The 23096-nt window shown below is 52.9% G+C and overlaps 1 protein-coding gene across 1 annotated transcript in view; it reads right to left on the bottom strand.

Annotated features, from left to right (window-relative positions):
- PRKDC (protein kinase, DNA-activated, catalytic subunit) overlaps positions 1-23096 on the bottom strand; it is a 527347-nt gene that overhangs the window by 436847 nt on the left and 67404 nt on the right. Inside the window, exon 7 of the mRNA XM_075353287.1 lies at positions 19617-19716. Within this exon, the coding sequence (XP_075209402.1) occupies positions 19617-19716 (100 nt within the window). The remainder of the gene's footprint in view (positions 1-19616; positions 19717-23096) is intronic.

Genomic DNA, 23096 nt, shown 5'->3' with positions numbered 1-23096 from the left:
GAAACGCTAGGATCCAGGACTCAATGGCCACACAGTCAGGTTGAGGGCCGCAGAATTCAGATGGAAAAACGGCCCTTGAGATAGCAAGTCTGTTCGGTCTGGTAGTGCCCACGGTTGGCTGACCGTGAGATGCCACAGATCCGGGTACCACGACCTCCTCGGCCAGTCTGGAGCGACGAGGATGGCGCGGCGGCAGTCGGCCCTGATCTTGCGTAACACTCTGGGCAACAGTGCCAGCGGAGGAAACACATAAGGGAGCTGAAACTGCGACCAATCCTGAACTAAGGCGTCTGCCGCCAGAGCTCTGGGATCTTGAGACCGTGCCATGAACGCCGGTACCTTGTTGTTGTGCCGGGACGCCATGAGGTCGACGTCCGGCACCCCCCAGTGGCAACAGATCTCCTGAAACACGTCCGGGTGAAGGGACCATTCCCCTGCGTCCATGCCCTGGCGACTGAGATAATCTGCTTCACAGTTTTCCACGCCTGGGATGTGAACTGCGGATATGGTGGAGGCCGTGGCTTCCACCCACATCAAAATCCGCCGGACTTCCTGGAAGGCTTGCCGGCTGCGTGTGCCGCCTTGGTGGTTGATGTATGCCACCGCTGTGGAATTGTCCGACTGAATTCGGATCTGCTTGCCTTCCAGCCACTGCTGGAACGCTTTCAGGGCAAGATACACTGCCCGTATTTACAGAACATTGATCTGAAGCGAGGACTCTTGCTGGGTCCACGTACCCTGAGCCCTGTGGTGGAGAAAAACCGCTCCCCACCCTGACAGACTCGCGTCCGTCGTGACTACTTCCCAGGATGGGGGTAGGAAGGATTTCCCCTTCGATAATGAAGTGGGAAGAAGCCACCACCGAAGGGAAGCTTTGGTCGCCTGAGAGAGGGAGACGTTCCTGTCGAGGGACGTCGACCACCTGTCCCATTTGCGTAGGATGTCCCATTGAAGGGGACGCAGGTGAAACTGCGCGAAAGGGACTGCCTCCATTGCTGCCACCATCTTCCCCAGGAAGTGCATGAAGCGCCTCAAGGGGTGTGACTGGCCTTGAAGGAGAGATTGTACCCCTTTCTGTAGTGACTGCTGCTTGATCAGCGGAAGCTTCACTATCGCTGAGAGGGTATGAAACTCCATGCCAAGATACGTCAGTGATTGGGCCGGTGTCAGATTTGACTTTGGAAAATTGATGATCCACCCGAAACCCTGGAGAGTTTCCAGGGTAGCGTCGAGGCTGCGTTGGCATGCCTCTTGAGAGGTGCCTTGATTAGCAGATCGTCTAAGTACGGGATCACCGAGTAACCCTGCGAGTGTAGTAGCGCCACTACAGTAGCCATAACCTTGGTAAAAACCCGTGGGGCTGTTGCCAGGCCGAACGGTAGTGCCACGAACTGCAGGTGTTCGTTTCCTATGGCGAAGCGCAAGAAGCGCTGGCGTTCTGGAGCAATCGGTACGTGGAGATAAGCATCTTTGATATCGATCGATGCAAGGAAATCTACTTGGGACATTGAAGCGATGACGGAGCGGAGGGATTCCATCCTGAACCGTCTGGCTTTTACGTGTTTGTTGAGCAGTTTCAGGTCCAGGACCGGGCGGAAAGACCCGTCCTTCTTAGGGACTACAAACAAGTTGGAGTAAAAACCGTGGCTCTGTTGCTGGAGAGGAACAGGGATCACCACTCCTTCTACCTTCAGAGTGCGCAGCGCCTGCAGAAGAGCCTCGGCTCGCTCAAGAGGCGGGGATGACCTGAAGAATCGAGTCGGGGGATGAGAAGTGAACTCTATCTTGTAACCGTGAGACAGAATGTCTCTCACCCAGCGGTCTTTTATTTGTGGCAGCCAGGTGTCGCAAAAGCGGGAGAGCCTGCCACCGACCGAGGATGCTGCTAGGGGAGGTCGAAAGTCATGAGGAAGCCGCTTTGTTAGCGGCGCCACCGGTGGTCTTTTTAGGACGTGACTTAGACCGCCATGCATCAGAGTTCCTTTGTTCTTTCTGAGACCTTTTGGACGAGGAGAATTGGGACCTGCCCTCGCCCCGAAAGGACCGAAACCTCGACTGCCCTCTCCTCTGTTGGGGTATGTTCTGTTTGGGCTGGGGTAAGGATGTATCCTTTCCCTTGGATTGTTTGATGATTTCATCCAAACGCTCGCCAAACAGCCTGTCGCCAGAATTGGCAAACTGGTTAAGCGCTTTTTGGAAGCAGAATCTGCCTTCCATTCCCGTAGCCACAAGGCCCTGCGGAGTACCACCGAATTGGCGGCCGCAACCGCCGTACGGCTCGCAGAGTCCAGGACAGCATTAATAGCGTAAGACGCAAATGCCGAGGTCTGGGTGGTAATGGATGCCACTTGTGGCGCGGACGTGCATGTGGCTGCTTCAATTTGCGCTTGACCTGCTGAGATAGCTTGTAGCGCCCATACGGCTGCGAATGCAGGGGCAAAAGAAGCTCCGATAGCTTCATAGATGGATTTCAACCAGAGCTCCATCTGCCTGTCAGTGGCATCTTTGAGCGAGGCCCCATCTTCCACTGCAAGTATGGATCTAGCCGCCAGTCTGGAGATTGGAGGATCCACTTTGGGACACTGAGTCCAACCTTTAACCACGTCAGGGGGAAAAGGATAACGTGTATCCTTAAGGCGCTTAGAAAAAACGCTTATCTGGACAAGCATGGTGATTCTGGACTGCCTCTCTGAAATCAGAGTGGTCTAGAAACATACTCTGTGTACGCTTGGGGAACCTGAAACGGAATTTCTCCTGCTGAGACGCTGACTCCTCCGCCGGAGGAGTTGAGGGAGAAATATCCAGCATTTGATTGATGGACGCAATAAGATCGTTCACTATGGTGTCCCCGTCTGGAGTATTAAGATTGACAGCGCCCTCAGGATCAGAATCCTGATCAGCTGTCTCCGCATCATCAACCAGAGATTCCCCCCGCTGAGACCCTAAACAATATGATGTCGAGGGAAATTCTAAGCGAGCCCGCTTAGTCGGTCTGGGACTGGGGTCTAAGTCAGAACCCTCAGCCTGGGATGTATGAGATACCCCGGGAGGACATTGTTGGTCCAACTGAGGGGGGCCAGGGAACAATGATTCAACAGAGTCCCTGTGCTGAGATACCGGCCTGGACTGCAAGGCTTCTAGTATCTTAGCCATAGTCTCAGAGAGTTTTGCAAACTCAGTCCCCGTCACCTGGACAGTGTCAACAGGTGGCTCCCCCTGGGCCCCTCTTAGCAGAGGCTCTGGCTGAAGAAGTGCCACAGGGGCCGAACATTGCACACAATGAGGGTCAGTGGGACCTGCCGGCAGCTGGGTCGTACAATCGGCGCAGGCAGCATAATAAGCCTGTGTTTTGGCACCCTTGCCTTTGTGGGCTCCATGCTATTGTTTTCCCTGAGTAACACAATAGGGTATATAGCCAGAATGAACTGTGCTCATACAGTGAAAGAGTATACTATAAACAAATAATGTATCAATACACTACAGCACCATGAGGCTAGCACCAACAGGTGCTGCTTACCACCCGCTTTAAAGCGGTTGTGAGGCCACCAGAGACCGTGTCTGGGTCTCCCAGGGTTTGTCCCTCTCTGCAGCGTCGGAGGAGCTGACAGGAATGGCTGCGGCGTCCTGACGAGAGGAGGGAGCCGTGGGCGTGGCCGAGAAAGTGCGGGAACTGGTGCTCACACTGTGCACAGTGAGGGGGGTGGAGAATGGAAATCATACTCCAGCCCTCAGTGCTGCTCGTTCCGTGCAGCGTCCCGCCCTTCCCCTGCCTGTCAGGGCTGAGGGCGGGAGAAAAGGAAACTAGGCCGCAAGAAAGCCGGGGACTCGAGTATAAGCGTGGCCGCCGTAAAAGCGCGGCCGGCGCCTAAGTCCCCGGCGAACTACAAGTCCCAGCCGCGCCGCAGTTTCCCATGGCAGCGGCGGTTAGCGCGGTAGCCCTTACATATAAACACACTCAGCGACGCTGAGTGTGTAATGGCACAGTTTAACCCGGTCAGTGCCGCGGTCCCCGGTGCACTAGCACACCCAGCAAAGCTGAGGTGTTGCCGTGCGCGGTCCAGACAGGGATACAGAGCACCTTCAAGTAGCAGGGCCATGTCCCTGAACGGTACCCGGCTCCTATCCAGCAGGCTCCACAGGAGTTGTGGATGAAGCACGGTCTCAGTGCCTGGAGACCGATAGGATCCCACTTCGCCCAGAGCCCTGAGGGGGATGGGGAAGGAAAACAGCATGTGGGCTCCAGCCTCCGTACCCGCAATGGATACCTCAACCTTAACAACACCGCCGACAAGAGTGGGGTGAGAAGGGAGCATGCTGGGGGCCCTATATGGGCCCACTTTTCTTCCATCCGACCTGGTCAGCAGCTGCTGCTGACCAATCTGTGGAGCTATGTGTGCAGGTCTGCCTCCTTCGCACAAAGCAATAAAACTGAGGAGCCCGTGGGAGCACGGGGGGTGTATAGGCAGAAGGGGAGGGGCTTAACACTTTTGAGTGTAATACTTTGTGCGGCCTCCGGAGGCATAGCCTATACACCCAATTGTCTGGGTCTCCCAATAGAGCGACAAAGAAAGCATTGTTTACTATTCTCCCCTCTGCCAGAGGGTGCGTTTTTTTCCGCGCGGAAAAAAAAGCAACGTGTCCACATACCCTAACTGGTAATTTTTTTTGCTCATATGGTTTTACAAGATCCTGCATTTTGAGTGACAAGTTTTAATAATTTGTGGTCGCATATAATAAAACAATTGATTCATGATCATTGCTTTTACAAATGATGAATCCTTTTTAATACAAAACCAATGAAACGGTTGAATTTTTATGCTAGCCATTTACAAAAAAAAAAGAAGAAAAAAAAAAAAAAAGAGCATCGGATGCGATATGCTAATGACCCCTGGCTCCCACACTGCCGCGAGTGTAAGCCGAGTGTCATTAAACTGTGATGCGATCCTGCGATTAGATCACAGCTGCGGAGGAGAGGGAGGGACTAATCTCCCCATCTCCTCTATTGTTAGCTGATGCGATTATCGCACTGCAATTCGAGCATAGTGCGCTGTGTCTCTTGCACCCTTAGACTTGTATGGGTCGAGTGAAAACAAATCGGATTGCACCCGCAGCATGTTGCGATTGTTTTCTCGGTCCGATTAGGGCTGAGAAGAAAAAAAAAAAAAATTATCACACATGGGAGCAACCCCATATAGTATCATTGGTCCGAGTGGAATGCGATTTTTTTTTATTGCACTCCACTCGCTCCGTTTTACTTGACTTGTGTCCTTACCCTTATCTTTGAATACACGTTGTTATTCACTACAGAGCATTACTACTAGTTGGACTATACGAGTCCACCCATATCCTGTCCACCGCCATTAACTTGAAAACGGCAGTAGCCACCTATAGCGCCACCTGGTGGAAAACAACGGAGTCAACATTTTTATCTCAAAAACGGAACGAGAGAGAAAAAAAGTGAATTAAAAAATTGTAGGGCATCATCAATTCAATATGAATCGACTCCTTGAATACAGAAATGCTATGATATGAACCCCCCCCCCCCCAAACACTGAATGCTGGTCACGCATACGGCGCTCATTTAACTTTGATGCTCAAAGTGGCCACCGTCAGCTGCACTGCACATCTGGACTCTGGACAGCATACTGTATCTTGCTGCACCTTGTGCAATATGGTAGGTGACACGTTTGCACAAGCATCTTTGATACGTCGTCGTAGGTCCTGTAATGTTGGTGGAGGGGTCGCATACACCTGCTGTTTGATGTGACTTCACAGAAAGAAGTCCAATGGGGTCAGGTGAGCGTGGAGGCCACTCCACACCATACCCAATGACTTTTAGGAAGGTCTCCATGAGGTATTGCTTCACGTCCGCAGTCTTGTACGTTTTACACATTGTAATCATAGCATTTCTGTATGCAAGGTGTCGATTCGTATTGAATTGATGATGCTCTACAACTTTGTAGTTCACTTTTTTTTTCTCTATCTCATTCCGTTTGAGATAAAAATGCTAACTCCGTTGTTTTCCACCAGGTGGCGCTATAGGTGGTCTCACTGCGTAGCGCGTGGCTACTTTACTATACCTAGACACCACTTCTATGCCTATAGCTGCCGCCGTTCTCACGTTAATGGCGGTGGACAGGATATGGGTGGACACATTGTATACACTATTCAACAATGAATTTAAAACACCGAGAAAAAAAAAATTGTGGAATTTAGTAAATCACAGGATGGATGGACATAATACAAATGATGAAAGATTTTCACTTGTTAAAACATCTCAATTTATTCAGTATGAGTGCCACAGACAGAAATAAACGCAAGGTATGTAAGTGAGTGTATTCATAGTTCTCTAAGGAATGCTCTGCCACGCTGATTGCAAATCAGCAAGATCCACTGCTGGCAGCTCCTTTTGCCATTGTTGACTAATGGCGCCCCAGATATGCTAAGTGGAAGACAAGTCTAAAGGCGCTGAAGGCCATGGTCGCACGTTTAGGCCATGCAAGCTGCTCACATTAGAACAAGCAACATGTGGCATGGAGTTGCTGCTTTAAAAACCAACTCCTGGGACACTGAAGAAAAGTAGATTTTGGGTACTCACCGTAAAATCTTTCTTGGAGCCTTCATTGGGTGACACAGAGACCATGGGTTGTATGCTGCTGCCACTAGGAGGCGACACTATGCAAAAAAAAGTAAACTCCTCCTATGCAGTATACACCAACCAACTGGCAATTATTCCTCAGTTAGTGAGAAAGCAATAGGAGACAACAAGGAAAGAACGAACAATCATACATAAGTGAACATTAGAATCAACATTCAACAGTAACATGTATCCAACACAAGGGCGGGTGCTGTGTCCCCCAATGAAGGCTCCAAGAAAGAGATTTTACGGTGAGTACCCAAAATCTACTTTTCTTTATCGCTTCATTGGGGGACACAGAGACCATGGGACGTCCTAAAGCAGTCCCACGGGTGGGTCTATCGTTACTCTAAGGGCTGACCTCGGTCCACTGCAGCCTGCAGAACGCGTCTACCGAGGCTCACATCAGAGGATGCGAAAGTGTGAACCCTGTAGAACTTCTTGAAAGTGTGGAGCGAAAACCAGGTTGCAGCCTTGCAAAGCTGCAACGCCGGGGCGTGGCGACGGACCGCCCATGAGGCTCCCACCGTCCTGGTGGAATGGGCCGTAATCCTGAGTGGGTGCACTCTGCCCCTTACCAGATAGGCTTCTAGGACGGCAGAACGGATCCATCGCGCAATGGAGGACTTGGAAGCGGGGAGGCCTCTGCGCGGACCGGATGGAAGCACGAATAGAGAATCTGACCTTCTGAAATAAGACGTCCTGGAAATGTACAAGCGGAGGGCTCTGACCAAGTCCAGCTTGTGGAGAAGAATCTCATGAGGGTGAGACGGGTTCGGGCAAAAAGAGGGAAGAACAATGTCTTCGTTAAGGTGGAAAGAGGAGACCACCTTCAGAAGAAAGGACAGGACTGGCTGAAGAACTACCTTATCCTGGTGGAAGACGAGATAGGGAGAGCGGCAAGAAGCGCCGCTAGTTCAGATACACGCCTGATTGACGTGATGGCAACTAAGAAGGCGACCTTCCAAGAAAGGAACATTAGAGACACCTCCTGAATAGGTTCAAAGGGGGAATGCTGAAGAACGGACAGAACTAAGTTAAGGTCCCAAGGCTCCACTGGAGGCTGGAAGGGGGGAACAGAATGAGCGGCCCCTTGAATGAATGTGCGAACCTGTGAGCGAGAGGCAATCCTCTTCTGGAAGAGGATGGAAAGAGCAGACTCCTGACCCTTAAGGGAGCTGAGTGCCAACCCCGCATCCAGACCGGACTGCAGGAAAGACAGCAGAACTGGTAAGGAGAAGGTCATGGCTGCGACCTGGTTAGATTCACACCAGCGGAAGTAGGCCTTCCACGTACGGTGGTAGATGCGGGAGGAGGAGGGTTTCCGTGCTCTAATCATTGTTTGGACGACCCTTTCTGAGAATCCTGAGAAGAAGGGAATTTTGTTTACTTACCGTAAATTCCTTTTCTTCTAGCTCCAATTGGAAGACCCAGACAATTGGGTGTATAGGCTATGCCTCCGGAGGCCGCACAAAGTATTACACTAAAAGTGTAAAGCCCCTCCCCTTCTGCCTATACACCCCCCGTGCTCCCACGGGCTCCTCAGTTTTGGTGCAAAAGCAAGAAGGAGGAAAAAAAAAATGATAAACTGGTTTAAAGTAAATTCAATCCGAAGGAATATCGGAGAACTGAAACCATTCAACATGAACAACATGTGTACACAAAAAAACAGGGGCGGGTGCTGGGTCTCCCAATTGGAGCTAGAAGAAAAGGAATTTACGGTAAGTAAACAAAATTCCCTTCTTCTTTGTCGCTCCATTGGGAGACCCAGACAATTGGGACGTCCAAAAGCAGTCCCTGGGAGGGTAAAATAATACCTCGTAATAGAGCCGTAAAACGGCCCCTTCCTACAGGTGGGCAACCGCCGCCTGAAGGACTCGTCTACCTAGGCTGGCATCCGCCGAAGCATAGGTATGCACCTGATAGTGTTTCGTGAAAGTGTGCAGGCTCGACCAGGTAGCCGCCTGACACACCTGCTGAGCCGTAGCCTGGTGCCTCAAAGCCCAGGACGCGCCCACGGCTCTGGTAGAATGGGCCTTCAGCCCTGAGGGAACTGGAAGCCCAGCAGAACGGTAAGCTTCGAGAATTGGCTCCTTGATCCACTGAGCCAGGGTTGATTTGGAAGCCTGTGACCCTTTACGCTGGCCAGCGACAAGGACAAAGAGTGCATCCGAGCGGCGCAGGGGCGCCGTACGAGAAATGTAGAGTCTGAGTGCTCTCACCAGATCTAACAAGTGCAAATCCTTTTCACATTGGTGAACTGGATGAGGACAAAAAGAGGGTAAGGAGATATCCTGATTGAGATGAAAGGGGGATACCACCTTGGGGAGAAATTCCGGAACCGGACGCAGAACCACCTTGTCCTGGTGAAACACCAGGAAAGGGGCCTTGCACGACAACGCTGCTAGCTCAGACACTCTCCGAAGAGAAGTGACTGCTACTAGGAAAACCACTTTCTGCGAAAGGCGTGAGAGAGAAATATCCCTCATTGGCTCGAATGGTGGTTTCTGAAGAACCCTCAGCACCCTGTTCAGATCCCAGGGTTCTAACGGCCGCTTGTAAGGAGGAACGATGTGACAAACCCCCTGCAGGAACGTGCGTACCTGTGGAAGTCTGGCTAGGCGCTTCTGGAAAAACACAGAGAGCGCTGAGACTTGTCCCTTAAGGGAGCCGAGCGATAAACCCTTTTCCAGTCCAGATTGAAGGAAGGACAGAAAAGTGGGCAAGGCAAAAGGCCAGGGAGAAAAACCCTGAGCAGAGCACCATGACAGGAAAATTTTCCATGTCCTGTGGTAGATCTTGGCGGACGTTGGTTTCCTAGCCTGTCTCATAGTGGCAATGACCTCTTGAGATAATCCTGAAGACGCTAGGATCCAGGACTCAATGGCCACACAGTCAGGTTGAGGGCCGCAGAATTCAGATGGAAAAATGGCCCTTGAGACAGCAAGTCTGGTCGGTCTGGTAGTGCCCACGGTTGGCCGACCGTGAGATGCCACAGATCCGGGTACCACGACCTCCTCGGCCAGTCTGGAGCGACGAGGATGACGCGGCGGCAGTCGGCCCTGATCTTGCGTCACACTCTGGGCAACAGTGCCAGCGGAGGAAACACATAAGGGAGCTGAAACTGCGACCAATCCTGAACTAAGGCGTCTGCTGCCATAGCTCTGGGATCTTGAGACCGTGCCATGAACGTCGGTACCTTGTTGTTGTGCCGGGACGCCATGAGGTCGACGTCCGGCACCCCCCAGCGGCAACAGATCTCCTGAAACACGTCCGGGTGAAGGGACCATTCCCCTGCGTCCATGCCCTGGCGACTGAGATAATCTGCTTCCCAGTTTTCCACGCCTAGGATGTGAACTGCAGAGATGGTGGAAGCCGTGGCTTCCACCCACATCAAAATCCGCCGGACTTCCTGGAAGGCTTGCCGACTGCGTGTGCCGCCTTGGTGGTTGATGTATGCCACCGCTGTGGAATTGTCCGACTGAATTCGGATCTGCTTGCCTTCCAGCCACTGCTGGAACGCTTTCAGGGCAAGGTACACTGCCCGTATTTCCAGAACATTGATCTGAAGTGAGGACTCTTGCTGGGTCCACGTACCCTGAGCCCTGTGGTGGAGAAAAACCGCTCCCCACCCTGACAGACTCGCGTCCGTCGTGACCACCTCCCAGGATGGGGGCAGGAAGGATTTCCCCTTCGATAATGAAGTGGGAAGAAGCCACCACCGAAGGGAAGCTTTGGTCGCCTGAGAGAGAGAGACGTTCCTGTCGAGGGACGTCGGCTTCCTGTCCCATTTGCGTAGGATGTCCCATTGAAGAGGACGCAGGTGAAACTGCGCGAAAGGGACTGCCTCCATTGCTGCCACCATCTTCCCCAGGAAGTGCATGAGGCGCCTCAAGGGGTGTGCCTGACCTTGAAGGAGAGATTGTACCCCTTTCTGTAGTGAACGCTGCTTGATCAGCGGAAGCTTCACTATCGCTGAGAGGGTATGAAACTCCATGCCAAGATATGTCAGCGATTGGGCCGGTGTCAGATTTGACTTTGGAAAATTGATGAGCCACCCGAAACTCTGGAGAGTCTCCAGAGTAGCGTCGAGGCTGTGTTGGCATGCCTCTTGAGAGGGTGCCTTGATCAGCAGATCGTCCAAGTAAGGGATCACCGAGTGACCCTGAGAGTGGAGGACCGCTACTACAGTAGCCATAACCTTGGTGAAAACCCGTGGGGCTGTTGCCAGGCCGAACGGCAGTGCCACGAACTGCAGGTGTTCGTCTCCTATGGCGAAGAAGAAGCGCTGGTGCTCTGGAGCAATCGGTACGTGGAGATAAGCATCTTTGATATCGTTCGATGTAAGGAAATCTCCTTGAGACATTGAGGAGATGACGGAGCGGAGGGATTCCATCCGGAACCGCCTGGTCTTTACATGTTTGTTGAGCAGTTTCAGGTCCAGGACAGGACGGAAAGACCCGTCCTTCTTTGGGACCACAAACAGGTTGGAGTAAAAACCGTGACCCTGTTGCTGAAGAGGAACAGGGACCACCACTCCTTCTGCCTTCAGAGTGCTCAGCGCCTGCAGAAGAGCCACGGCTCGCTCAAGAGGCGGGGATGACCTGAAGAATCGAGTCGGGGGACGAGAGGTGAACTCTATCTTGTAACCGTGAGATAGAATGTCTCTCACCCAACGGTCTTTTACCCGTGGCAGCCAGGTGTCGCAAAAGCGGGAGAGCCTGCCACCGACCGAGGATGCGGATTGAGGAGGCCGAAAGTCATGAGGAAGCCGCTTTGGTAGCGGCACCTCCGGTGGTCTTTTTAGGACGTGACTTAGACAGCCATGAATCAGAGTTCCTTTGATCTTTCTGAGGCCTTTTGGACGAGGAGAATTGGGACCTGCCCGCGCACCGAAAGGACCGAAACCTCGACTGCCCCCTCCTCTGTTGGGGTATGTTCGGTTTGGGCTGGGGTAAGGATGTATCCTTTCCCTTGGATTGTTTGATGATTTCATCCAAACGCTCGCCAAACAATCGGTCGCCAGAAATTGGCAAACTGGTTAAGCGCTTTTTGGAAGCAGAATCTGCCTTCCATTCCCGTAGCCACAAGGCCCTGCGGAGTACCACCGAATTGGCGGATGCAACCGCCGTACAGCTCGCAGAGTCCAGGACAGCATTAATAGCGTAAGACGCAAATGCCGACGTCTGAGCGGTTATGGACGCCACCTGCGGCGCGGAAGTGCGTGTGGCTGCGTCAATTTGCGCTTGACCTGCCGATATAGCTTGTAGCGCCCATACGGCTGCGAATGCTGGGGCAAAAGAAGCGCCGATAGCTTCATAGATGGATTTCAACCAGAGCTCCATCTGCCTGTCAGTGGCATCTTTGAGTGAAGCCCCATCTTCCACTGCAAGTATGGATCTAGTCGCCAGTCTGGAGATTGGAGGATCCACCTTGGGAGTCCAACCTTTGACCACGTCGAGGGAAAGGGATAACGTGTATCCTTAAGGCGCTTAGAAAAACGCTTATCTGGACAATCATGGTGAATCTGGACTGCCTCTCTGAAATCAGAGTGGTCCAGAAACATACTCGGTGTACGCTTGGGAAACCTAAAACGGAATTTCTCCTGCTGAGAGGCTGACTCCTCCACCGGAGGAGCTGAGGGAGAAATATCCAACATTTGATTGATGGACGCAATAAGATCGTTCACTATGGCGTCCCCGTCCGGAGTATTTAGATTGAGAGCGGCCTCAGGATCAGAATCCTGATCAGCTGTCTCCGCGTCATCAACCAGAGATTCCCCCCGCTGAGACCCTGAACAATATGATGATGTCGAGGGAATTTCCAAGCGAGCTCGCTTAATCGGTCTGGGGCTGGGGTCCGTGTCAGAGCCCCCAGCCTGGGATCTATGAGATACCCCGGGGGGACATTGTTGGTCCAAATGAGGGGGGCCAGGGAACAATGATTCAACAGTGTCCCTGTGCTGAGATACCGGTCTGGACTGCAAGGCTTCTAGTATCTTAGCCATAGTTTCAGAGAGTTTATCCTTAAAGACTGCAAACTCCGTCCCTGTCACCTGGATAGTGTCAGCAGGTGGCTCCCCCTGGGCCCCTCTTAGCAGAGGCTCCGGCTGAGTAAGTGCAGCAGGGGCCGAGCAGAGCACACAATGAGGGTCAGTGGAACCTGCCGGTAGCGGCGTCGTACATGCGGCGCAGGCAGCAAAGTAAGCCTGTGTTTTGGCACCCCTGCCTTTTGTGGGCGCCATGCTATTGTCTTCCCTGAGCAACACAATAGGGTATATAGCCAGAATCAACTGTGCACCATACAGTGTAAAGTATATACCATAAACATATAATTTATAATTACACTTCTGCACAATGGGGCTAGCACCACAGGTGCTGCTTACCACCCGCTTAAAGCGGTTATGAGGCCACCAGAATCCCTGCCTGGGTCTCCCAGAATTTGTCCCCCTCTGAAGCGTCCGAGGAGCTGACAGGAATGGCTGCCGGCGTCCTGAGGAGAGGAGGGAGCCGTGGGCGTGACCCAGAAAGTGCGGGAACTGGTGCCCCACTGTGCACAGTGAGGGGGATGGAGTATGCAAAGCATGCTCCAGCCCTCATTGCTACTCGTCTGTACAGCGTCCCGCCCTTCCCCTGCCTGTCAGGGCTGGGGGCGGGAGGAAAAAAGACTAGGCCGCAAAAGCCGGGGACTCGAGTAATAAGCACGGCCGCCGTATAAGCGCGGCCGGCGCGGAAGTCCCCGGCGCACTACAAGTCCCAGCCGCGCCGCAGTGTTAACCATGGCAGCGGCGGTCAGCGCGGTAGTCCCCATACACAAACACACTCAGCGACGCTGAGTGTGTAATGGCACATTTAACCCGGTCAGCGCCGCGGTCCCCGGTGCACTAGCACACCCAGCAATGCTGGAGTGTTGCTGTGCGCGGTCCCTACGGGGACACAGAGTACCTCCAAGTAGCAGGGCCATGTCCCTGAACGATACCCGGCTCCTATCCAGCAGGCTCCTCTGGAGTTGTGGATGAAGCACGGTCTCAGTGCCTGGAGACCGATAGGATCCCACTTCACCCAGAGCCCTAAGGGGGATGGGGAAGGAAAACAGCATGTGGGCTCCAGCCTCCGTACCCGCAATGGATACCTCAACCTTAACAACACCGCCGACAAGAGTGGGGTGAGAAGGGAGCATGCTGGGGGCCCTATATGGGCCCACTTTTCTTCCATCCGACATAGTCAGCAGCTGCTGCTAACCAATCTGTGGAGCTGTGCGTGCATGTCTGCCTCCTTCGCACAAAGCATAAAAACTGAGGAGCCCGTGGGAGCACGGGGGGTGTATAGGCAGAAGGGGAGGGGCTTTACACTTTTAGTGTAATACTTTGTGCGGCCTCCGGAGGCATAGCCTATACACCCAATTGTCTGGGTCTCCAAATGGAGCGACAAAGAAAGTTAGTACTGCGGCTTCAACAGCCATGCCGTTAAATTGAGCGACTGAATTCTGGTGGAGAAATGGTCCCTGAGTGAGAAGGTCCGGGATGTCTGGTAGTCTCCACAGGACGTCGGCGTGAAGGTGCACGAGTTCTGCATACCATGGACGACGGGGCCAATCCGGGGCCACGAGAATCACCGGGATTCCTTCTGATTTGATCTTCTTGATTAATCTGGGGATGAGCGGAAGCGGGGGGGGGGGGGGTAGAGGTACGGAAGAGAGAACTGTGACCAGGGGATCGCTAGGGCGTCCGTTGCGACCGCCAGCGGATCTCTTGCCCTGGACACGAACTGGGGTACCTTGTGGTTCCACCTGGAGGCCAAGAGGTCCACGTGGGGGGTCCCCCACCTGAATCAGATCTGCTGGAAGATGCTGGGATTGAGGGACCACTCTCCCGCGGCGAGGCCTTCTCGGCTGAGGAAGTCGGCGGCCCAATTGTGCACTCCCGGAATGTGGACGGCTGAGATCGCTGGGATGTTCTGTTCGGCCCAGTAGAGGATCTGAGACACCTCCTTCATTGCTGCTCGGCTGCGTGTTCCGCCTTGGTGGTTTCTGTAAGCCACAGTTGTCGCATTGTCGGACTGTACCCGAATTGGGTGTCCAAGGAGCAGGATCTCCCAGTGTAGGAGAGCCAATCGAACCGACCTGAGCTCCAGAATGTTTATGGGAAGGGTCGTTTCCGGCTCAGTCCAGCGACCTTGAACTGTGAGGTCTTGGAATGTGGCTCCCCAGCCTAGTAGACTGGCGTCTGTCGTAATGACCTTCCATCGAAGAGGAAGAAATGATCTCCCTTGGAGGATGAGGGGGGAGAGTTTCCACCATTCCAATGACTCTCTGACTCGTGGAGGGAGCATGACTGGGCGATCCAGGGAGTGAAGGGACTTGTCCCATCTTGATAGAAGGAGACCCTGAAGAGGACGTGTATGGAATTGACTATAGGGCACCGCTTCTATTGACGCCACCATTTTCCCGAGAATGCTCATGCAATACCGGAGAGAGCAATGGGGAGGGCGTCGGAGGTTCCAAATTCCCTTGAGAATAGCCGAGAGCTTGTCCTCGGGCAGGAGAACCTTCGCCTGTGCAGTGTCGAAGACCATGCCAAGGAATGAGATGCGTTGTGCCAGGATCAGAGATGACTTTGGTCTGTTGATCAACCAGCCGAGACGGGTTAGAGTATCCAGGGTGATGCTGAGACTTTCGCGACACTCCGATGCCGAGGGAGCTTTGACTAAAATGTCATCCAGGTACGGGCTGGCTAGGATTCCCCGGGTCCGAAGAATAGCCATGACGGTTGCCATTATCTTGGTGAAGACTCTGGGAGCCGTTGAGAGCCCGAATGGGAGAGCTGTGAATTGAAAGTGTTGATCCTGAACCTCGAAGCGTAAGGATCTCTGATGAGCTGGGAAGATCGGAATGTGAAGATAGGCGTCCTGAATATCCACCGAACAAAGGAACTCCCCGGGTTCCATGGATGCAATCACTGAGCGTAGAGACTCCATGCGGAAGTGACGGAGACTGACACGCTCGTTGAGCCGCTTCAGGTCCAGAATGGGGCGGACGGTGCCATTCTTTTTTGGAACAACAAAAAGGTTTGAATAAAAACCCCGAAACCGGTCTTGAGCGGGGACGGGAGTGATGACCCCAGAATCTCGCATGGACTGGATGGCCGCGAAGAAACCCCTGGTGAGGGGGGGATCCTTGGGGGCTTGGGACTTGACGAAGCGTGAATGTGGGAGTGAAAAAAAACTATCTTGTAGCTGTAACAGACGACGTCTCGGACCCAAGCGTCGTCTATCACGGAAAGCCATACGCTTCTGAACAGCCGGAGGCGACCGCCGACCCTGGATGAGAATCCGGGAATGGGAGCCCGGTCATGCGGAGAAGAATCTATTGGATCTGGAGCTGGAGGTCTTGGACTGCTGGCCACAAGAACGCCAGGAATGCCAGGAGGGAGTTGCTTTAAAGGAGGGCTTCCGTCTCTCTTGACGTGCTGGCGACCGCTCTCGACGGATGCTGCTGTTGGCAGCAAATTGGCGAAAGGGACGAAAGGGAAAAGACCGTCGTTTGGGAGGGGCTTGAGGGACCTTTCGCTGAGGAAGGAAGGTACTCTTACCCCCTGTTGCCTCAGAAATGATCTTGTCCAGTTTTTCTCCGAAGAGTCTGGCCCCGAAAAAGGGGAGACTGGTGAGGGACTTTTTGGATGCTGAGTCCGCATTCCACGCCTTAAGCCACAAGGCTCTGCGTATTGCGGCAATGTTACCGGCTGCCAGTGCTGCGGAAGCAGCGGAGTCGAGGGACGCAGTAACCAGATACTTTCCGGCATGGGCGATCTGGTCTGCCAGGTCCGCCAGCTCAGGACCGGGAGCTTCAGACAGTATACCACGTCGGAGTAGCTTTGCCCAGGCGGAGACAGCCTTGGAGACCCAGGTGGATGCAAGGGCTGGACAGATGGCAGAACCGGAGGCTTCAAAGGCCGACTTGGCTAGGGATTGTATGGTCCGGTCAGAGGGGTCTTTAAGGGAGGCACCGTCAGAGTGGCAAGGTGGTACTAGAAGAAAGTCGGGAGATTGGAGGGTCCACTGAAGGAGACGCTGACCACTTCTGAAGAAGTTCCGGTGCAAAGGGGTAAAGGATCTGTGCTCGCTTGCGCTTCTGGAAACGCTTGTCGGCATGTTCCCACTGTCTAGAGAAAATGTCATCAAATTCCCTGTGGTTGCCAAAGACCCTTGGCGTTTTTTTGGCCCTTTTGAAAGGAACAGACTGACTGGCAGGGGTCGGATCTACATCCTTTACCTCTAGGGTCTGGTTGACGGCAATCACCAGACTGTCCATCATGTTGCTCAGCTTGAAAATATGTTCAGAGTCCAGATCGGAGTCCGAATCAGGGTCCTGGTCCGAATCCGGTGCTGCCGCAGATGAGGTAGGAGAGGGAGAGTGTGCCGCTCTGGAGGCCGCGGAGGGGTTAGGAGAGCTGGAGGACGATCCCGAGAGGGACCGCTTCCTAGACCTCTTGTGCGTCCTGACCTGCCAAGCTAGTAGCGCTGCGGGCTCAGACTCGCTCTGGGCCACTGGGGGGGGCTCCAGAGGTGGAGGCGGGCAGACGCTCTAGGGCTGAAACCAGGGTTTGAGATACCTTAGTTAGGTTGTCCACGGACTGCGAGAGAACTGCAGCCCACTCAGGTGTGGGGGCCGAGTCCTCGTTACGGGCGGTGGGAGGCTCCGTGGTAGTCATGCTGGGGGTGCTGCAGGCTTGGCAGATGGGTGAGGACTGCCCTGAGGGAAACTTCTTTAAACAAGAGGTGCAGGCGAAGTGTAGGACTATGGCCTGTGGCTGAGAGCGGGAGGCTCTTGTGCTGGACATGAGACAGGGAGGGAGAGAGAGCGAGAGAGAGGTAGAACAGACAGGAGGATGCCAGGTGGATGGGGTACTGGGGAAGGAGCTCCCTCCCAGTGGCAGGGCTTACCCAGGTTCTGGCGTCCTGTGTTCTGCTGGCGCTGTGTTTCCGCTGGTGTGTCAGACTGCAGGTAGAGGGAGCAGAGGTGGGGGCTCCGGGGAGCTGCAGGGGTATGAGGCCGGTGGCTGCACGTGGGACGCTGCCGCCACACGCCGCACGGAGTAGCAGCGGGTAGCTGCGATGGCGCTGGAGAGGCTGTGAGAGCACCCAGACAGGGGGAGGAGCCGGAAAAGAGCGCGCAAAACTGGCGCGCTGCAGAGATTAACCTGCAGGGATTGGCTCAGGGACGGCCAAAAGGGAGAGCGCCCGTGATTGGTTGGAAAAGGCGCGCAGAGAGGCCTGCTGTGACTGGCTACTGGAGCGGGCGGGCCTGCTGGTGAGCAAGGACTCGCGCAATAGGCTGGCCGGGAGGGGGCGTGTCTCGGACGGGAGCTAGGCCTGGGAGATGCCGGGGACTAAATTAGCAGTGAGGCTGCAGGGAAATCAGTGGGCAGCGCCGAGGACGGGGCCGGAACTGTGAAAGGAGGGTGTGCGCGCAGCCTGCGTGGAGGGGAGAGGTATTTATTTCATTTTATTTTATTTTTTTTTAATAGGGAGCCCCCCATGGCCCGGGGAACGGGAGGGTACCTGTACCGACGGCTGATAGCCCCTCTTTGATCCTGAAAAAATGGATATAGGGAGACGGGCATCGGTCATCCTGATCCTCAGACGGGTGACCGGAAGAATCCTTTATCATTTTCGTCTCCCCTCCCTGATCAGGCCGGCTGTGGAAGGCGAGCGTGCAGGGGGGAGGGGGGCAAGGACCATCCGCCTGTCCCTCTGTGTGGATGCCCCCCAAACCGTCTTGAAAGTGTTAGGGGGGTAGGGTCCTGCCAGACAGACACGGAAGACACCAGTAGTGGCGGACGAACCCCACTACTGTGCGATAGGTCTCTAGGGGGAAGAGCAGGGTGAGCGATTACACCCTGTCGCCCGACGAGCTGTGTCTGTAAAAGAAAAGAGAAAATATTAAAAATACGAACCTGGGGGGCTGATAGCAGCCCCAAGTGTGTCCACCTCCTATGGACACGAAGCTTAAACTGAGGAATAATTGCCAGTTGGTGGGTGTATACTGCATAGGAGGAGTTTACCTTTTTTTGCATAGTGTCGCCTCCTAGTGGCAGCAGCATACAACCCATGGTGTCTGTGTCCCCCAATGAAGCGATAAAGAAATTACATTTGGTTCCAAAACCAAATGAATGTAATGATGAGCCGTAGTGTATCCGGGGTGAAGACTAGAGGGGTCCAGCAACCGCACATTATGTCACTTTACACCATAATCACATGATTAAGACTAGGGTGATATAATTTTGTGAAGACCTCTTTATTGGATTGCCTATGGTCTCCAGATCGAGGAGGAATGGAGGTCTACCCACTTCAGTAAATAATCCCACTTTTGTCTTGAATGCATTGTTAACTAGGCATTGGTCTGGGGACGAAGTGGATAACCCAATGGAGTGTTCAGAAAAATAATACATAAAATGCAACTATTCTGTAAGATTTCTGTATAAAAAAGTTTTGTATAATTTTGGAAGAAAGTTTTTCTGCCTCAAACAGCAGCACACCTGTTTTCAGGCTGTGTGTGGCATTGTAGCTTAAGCCAAATGACCTCAATAGAGCTTAGCATCAATGCCAGAAAAAAACAAGAACATTTATGTCAATGTTTCAGAAATAAATCAGACATGGTTGTCTTTTTGTGAGCAGTAGCTCCAAAGACACAGGACATCATTTGTTATTACTATGTTTGTTGCCAATGGGAACCAATTACAATTCGGCTTTCATTCAATAAACAACTTGGATAAAATGAAAGCTGCTGTGCGATTGGCTGCAGTGTGCAATAAAGATATCTTGTCATGTAGACAGCTATGATCAATTCTGCCCCAGTGTTTTGCCACTGGAGGACAAATCTCCAGCCATCATAGGCTTGTGTAGGCTCTCACAATGTCCAAGTAATAATCTACATTTCTTGTTAGAACAACATGCCATACAACCACTAAATAGTGCCGTACCTTCCTCTACGGATTTTGTAAAGTTAATCAAAAGTGCGGATAACCCTCTCAAACATCCAGCTACCACTGCAAACTTGGGCTGCCTTGTGGATGACGTCATCTAGAAGTAGTAAAAAAAAAAAAAACACAATTAAAATACTTAATTACAGAAAATATATATGTAATAAAAATTGGTGAACATTTAAAAACAAATTAATAAGGTGCTCAAATATAATATACAGATTTGTAAGCTATACGGCACACCTAGCCTCACCAAAAAAATAAGGCTCAGTTCACACTAGAAAAAAGGATTTTTCTCAAGAAATTTCTTGAGTCTGAAAGATTAGCACACTTGCGGTCAAAAACCGCACCAATAACGCATCAAAAAACACATGCGGTTTTACCGCGGTTTTGAGAGTTTTTTTTCCCACAGGTCGGTCCCTGCGGTTTTGTACCATTATCTTTGGCAAAAACTGCAGGTACCTGCAGAAAAGAAGTGACATGCACATTATTTTTCTCAAGAAATTCTGCAGAAGAAGGGAATTTTGTTTACTTACCGTAAATTCCTTTTCTTCTAGCTCCTATTGGGAGACCCAGACAATTGGGTGTATAGCTTCTGCCTCCGGAGGCCACACAAAGTATTACACTTTAAAAAGTGTAACCCCTCCCCTCTGCCTATACACCCTCCCGTGGATCACGGGCTCCTCAGTTTTGGTGCAAAAGCAGGAAAGAGAAGACTTATGAATTGGTCTAGGGTAAATTCAATCCGAAGGATGTTCGGAGAACTGAACCATGAACCAAAAGAACAATTCAACATGAACAACATGTGTACACAAAAGAACAACCAGCCCGAAGGGAACAGGGGCGGGTGCTGGGTCTCCCAATAGGAGCTAGAAGAAAAGGAATTTACGGTAAGTAAACAAAATTCCCTTCTTTGTCGCTCCATTGGGAGACCCAGACAATTGGGACGTCCAAGAGCAGTCCCTGGGTGGGTAAAAGAATACCTCAATAAAAAGAGCCGAAACGGCCCTCCTCTTACAGGTGGGCAACCGCCGCCTGAAGGACTCGCCTACCTAGACTGGCGTCTGCCGAAGCATAGGTATGCACTTGATAGTGTTTCGTGAAAGTGTGCAGACTAGACCACGTCGCTGCCTGACACACCTGCTGAGCCGTAGCTCGGTGCCGCAATGCCCAGGACGCACCCACGGCTCTGGTAAAATGGGCTTTCAGCCCTGAAGGAAGCGGAAGCCCAGAAGAACGGCAGGCTTCGAGAATCGGTTCCTTGATCCACCGAGCCAAGGTTGACTTGGAAGCCTGCGAACCCTTACGCTGGCCAGCGACAAGGACAAAGAGCGCATCTGAACGACGCAGGGGCGCCGTGCGAGACACGTAGAGCCGGAGTGCTCTCACCAGATCCAAAGAGTGCAAATCCTTTTCACATTGGTGAATTGGATTAGAGCAAAATGAAGGCAAGGAGATATCCTGATTGAGATGAAAAGGAGATACCACCTTAGGGAGAAATTCCGGAACCGGACGCAGAACTACCTTATCCTGGTGAAACACCAGGAAGGGGGCTTTGCATGACAGCGCTGCAAGCTCAGACACTCTCCGGAGTGATGTAACTGCCACTAGAAAGGCCACCTTTTGCGAAAGACGTGATAAAGAGACATCCCGCAGCGGCTCGAAAGGTGGTTTCTGAAGAGCCGTTAGCACCCTGTTAAGATCCCAGGGTTCCAGCGGACGCTTGTAAGGTGGGACTATGTGGCAAACTCCCTGCAGGAACGTGCGGACCTGCGGAAGCCTGGCTAGACGCTTTTGAAAAAATACGGAGAGCGCCGATACTTGGCCCTTGAGAGAGTCGAGTGACAAACCCTTGTCCATTCCAGATTGGAGGAATGAAAGAAAAGTGGGTAAGGCAAACGGCCATGGGGGAAAACCGTTATCAGAGCACCAGGATAAGAAGATTTGCCAAGACCTGTAATAGATCTTGGCGGACGTTGGCTTCCTGGCCTGTCTCATGGTGGCAATGACATCCTGAGATAACCCTGAAGACGCTAGGAGCCAGGACTCAATGGCCACACAGTCAGGTTGAGGGCCACAGAATTCAGATGGAAAAATGGCCCTTGTGACAGCAAGTCTGGGCGGTCTGGAAGCGCCCACGGCTGACCCACCGTGAGCTGCCACAGATCCGGGTACCACGACCGCCTCGTTCAGTCTGGAGTGACGAGAATGGCGCGACGGCAATCGGACCTGATCTTGCGTAACACTCTGGGCAGCATCGCCAGAGGAGGCAACACATAAGGCAGTCGAAACTGCGACCAGTCCTGAACTAACGCGTCCGCCGCCAGAGCTCTGTGATCCTGAGACCGTGCCATGAATGCCGGGACTTTGTTGTTGTGCCGTGACGCCATGAGATCGACGTCCGGCGTTCCCCAACGGCGACAGATCTCTCGAAACACTTCTGGGTGCAGAAACCATTCCCCCGCATCCATGCCCTGACGACTGAGAAAATCTGCTTCCCAGTTTTCTACGCCCGGGATGTGAACTGCGGAGATGGTGGAGGCTGTGGCTTCCACCCACTGCAGAATCCGCCGGACTTCCTGGAAGGCTTGACGACTGCGAGTGCCGCCTTGGTGGTTGATGTATGCGACGGCAGTGGCGTTGTCCGACTGGATACGGATCTGCCTGCCCTCCAGCCACTGATAAAAAGCCAATAGGGCTAGATACACTGCCCTTATCTCAAGAACATTGATCTGAAGGGAAGACTATCGGAGTCCAGGTTCCCTGAGCCCTGTGGTGGAGAAAAACCGCTCCCCACTCTGACAGGCTCGCGTCCGTGGTGACCACAGCCCAGGTTGGGGGTAGGAAGGATTTTCCCTGCGATAGAGAATTAGGAAGGAGCCACCACTGAAGTGACGTCTTGGTTGCAAGGGAAAGAGACGTTCCTGTCGAGGGAAGCCGACCTCCTGTCCCATTTGCGGAGAATGTCCCATTGGAGCGGCCGTAGATGGAATTGCGCGAACGGCACTGCCTCCATCGCTGCCACCATCTTCCCCAGGAAGTGCATGAGGCGCCTTAAGGGGTGTGACTGACTCCGAAGAAGTGATTGCACCCCTGCCTGCAGAGAAATCTGTTTGTCCCGCGGTAGCTTGACTACCGCTGACTGTGTATGAAACTCCATCCCGAGGTAAGTCAGTGATTGGGTCGGTGTCAACTTGGATTTCGGGAAGTTGATGATCCACCCGAACTGCTGGAGAGTCGTCAGAGCGACGGTAAGGCTGTGTTGACACGCCACCCGAGAAGGGGCCCTGACTAGGAGATCGTCTAAGTAGGGAATCACCGAGTGGCCCTGAGAGTGTAGGACCGCCACGACGGATGCCATGACTTTGGTGAAAACCCGTGGGGCTGTCGCCAGGTTGAAAGGCAATGCCACGAACTGAAGGTGTTCGTCCCCGATGGCGAAACGCAAGAAGCGTTGATGTTCGGGTGCGATCGGCACGT

This window comes from Anomaloglossus baeobatrachus, chromosome 6 (assembly GCF_048569485.1).
Source record: "Anomaloglossus baeobatrachus isolate aAnoBae1 chromosome 6, aAnoBae1.hap1, whole genome shotgun sequence".
NCBI classification, from domain to species: domain Eukaryota; kingdom Metazoa; phylum Chordata; class Amphibia; order Anura; family Aromobatidae; genus Anomaloglossus; species Anomaloglossus baeobatrachus.
This window is presented reverse-complemented; position numbering and strand designations above follow the sequence as displayed.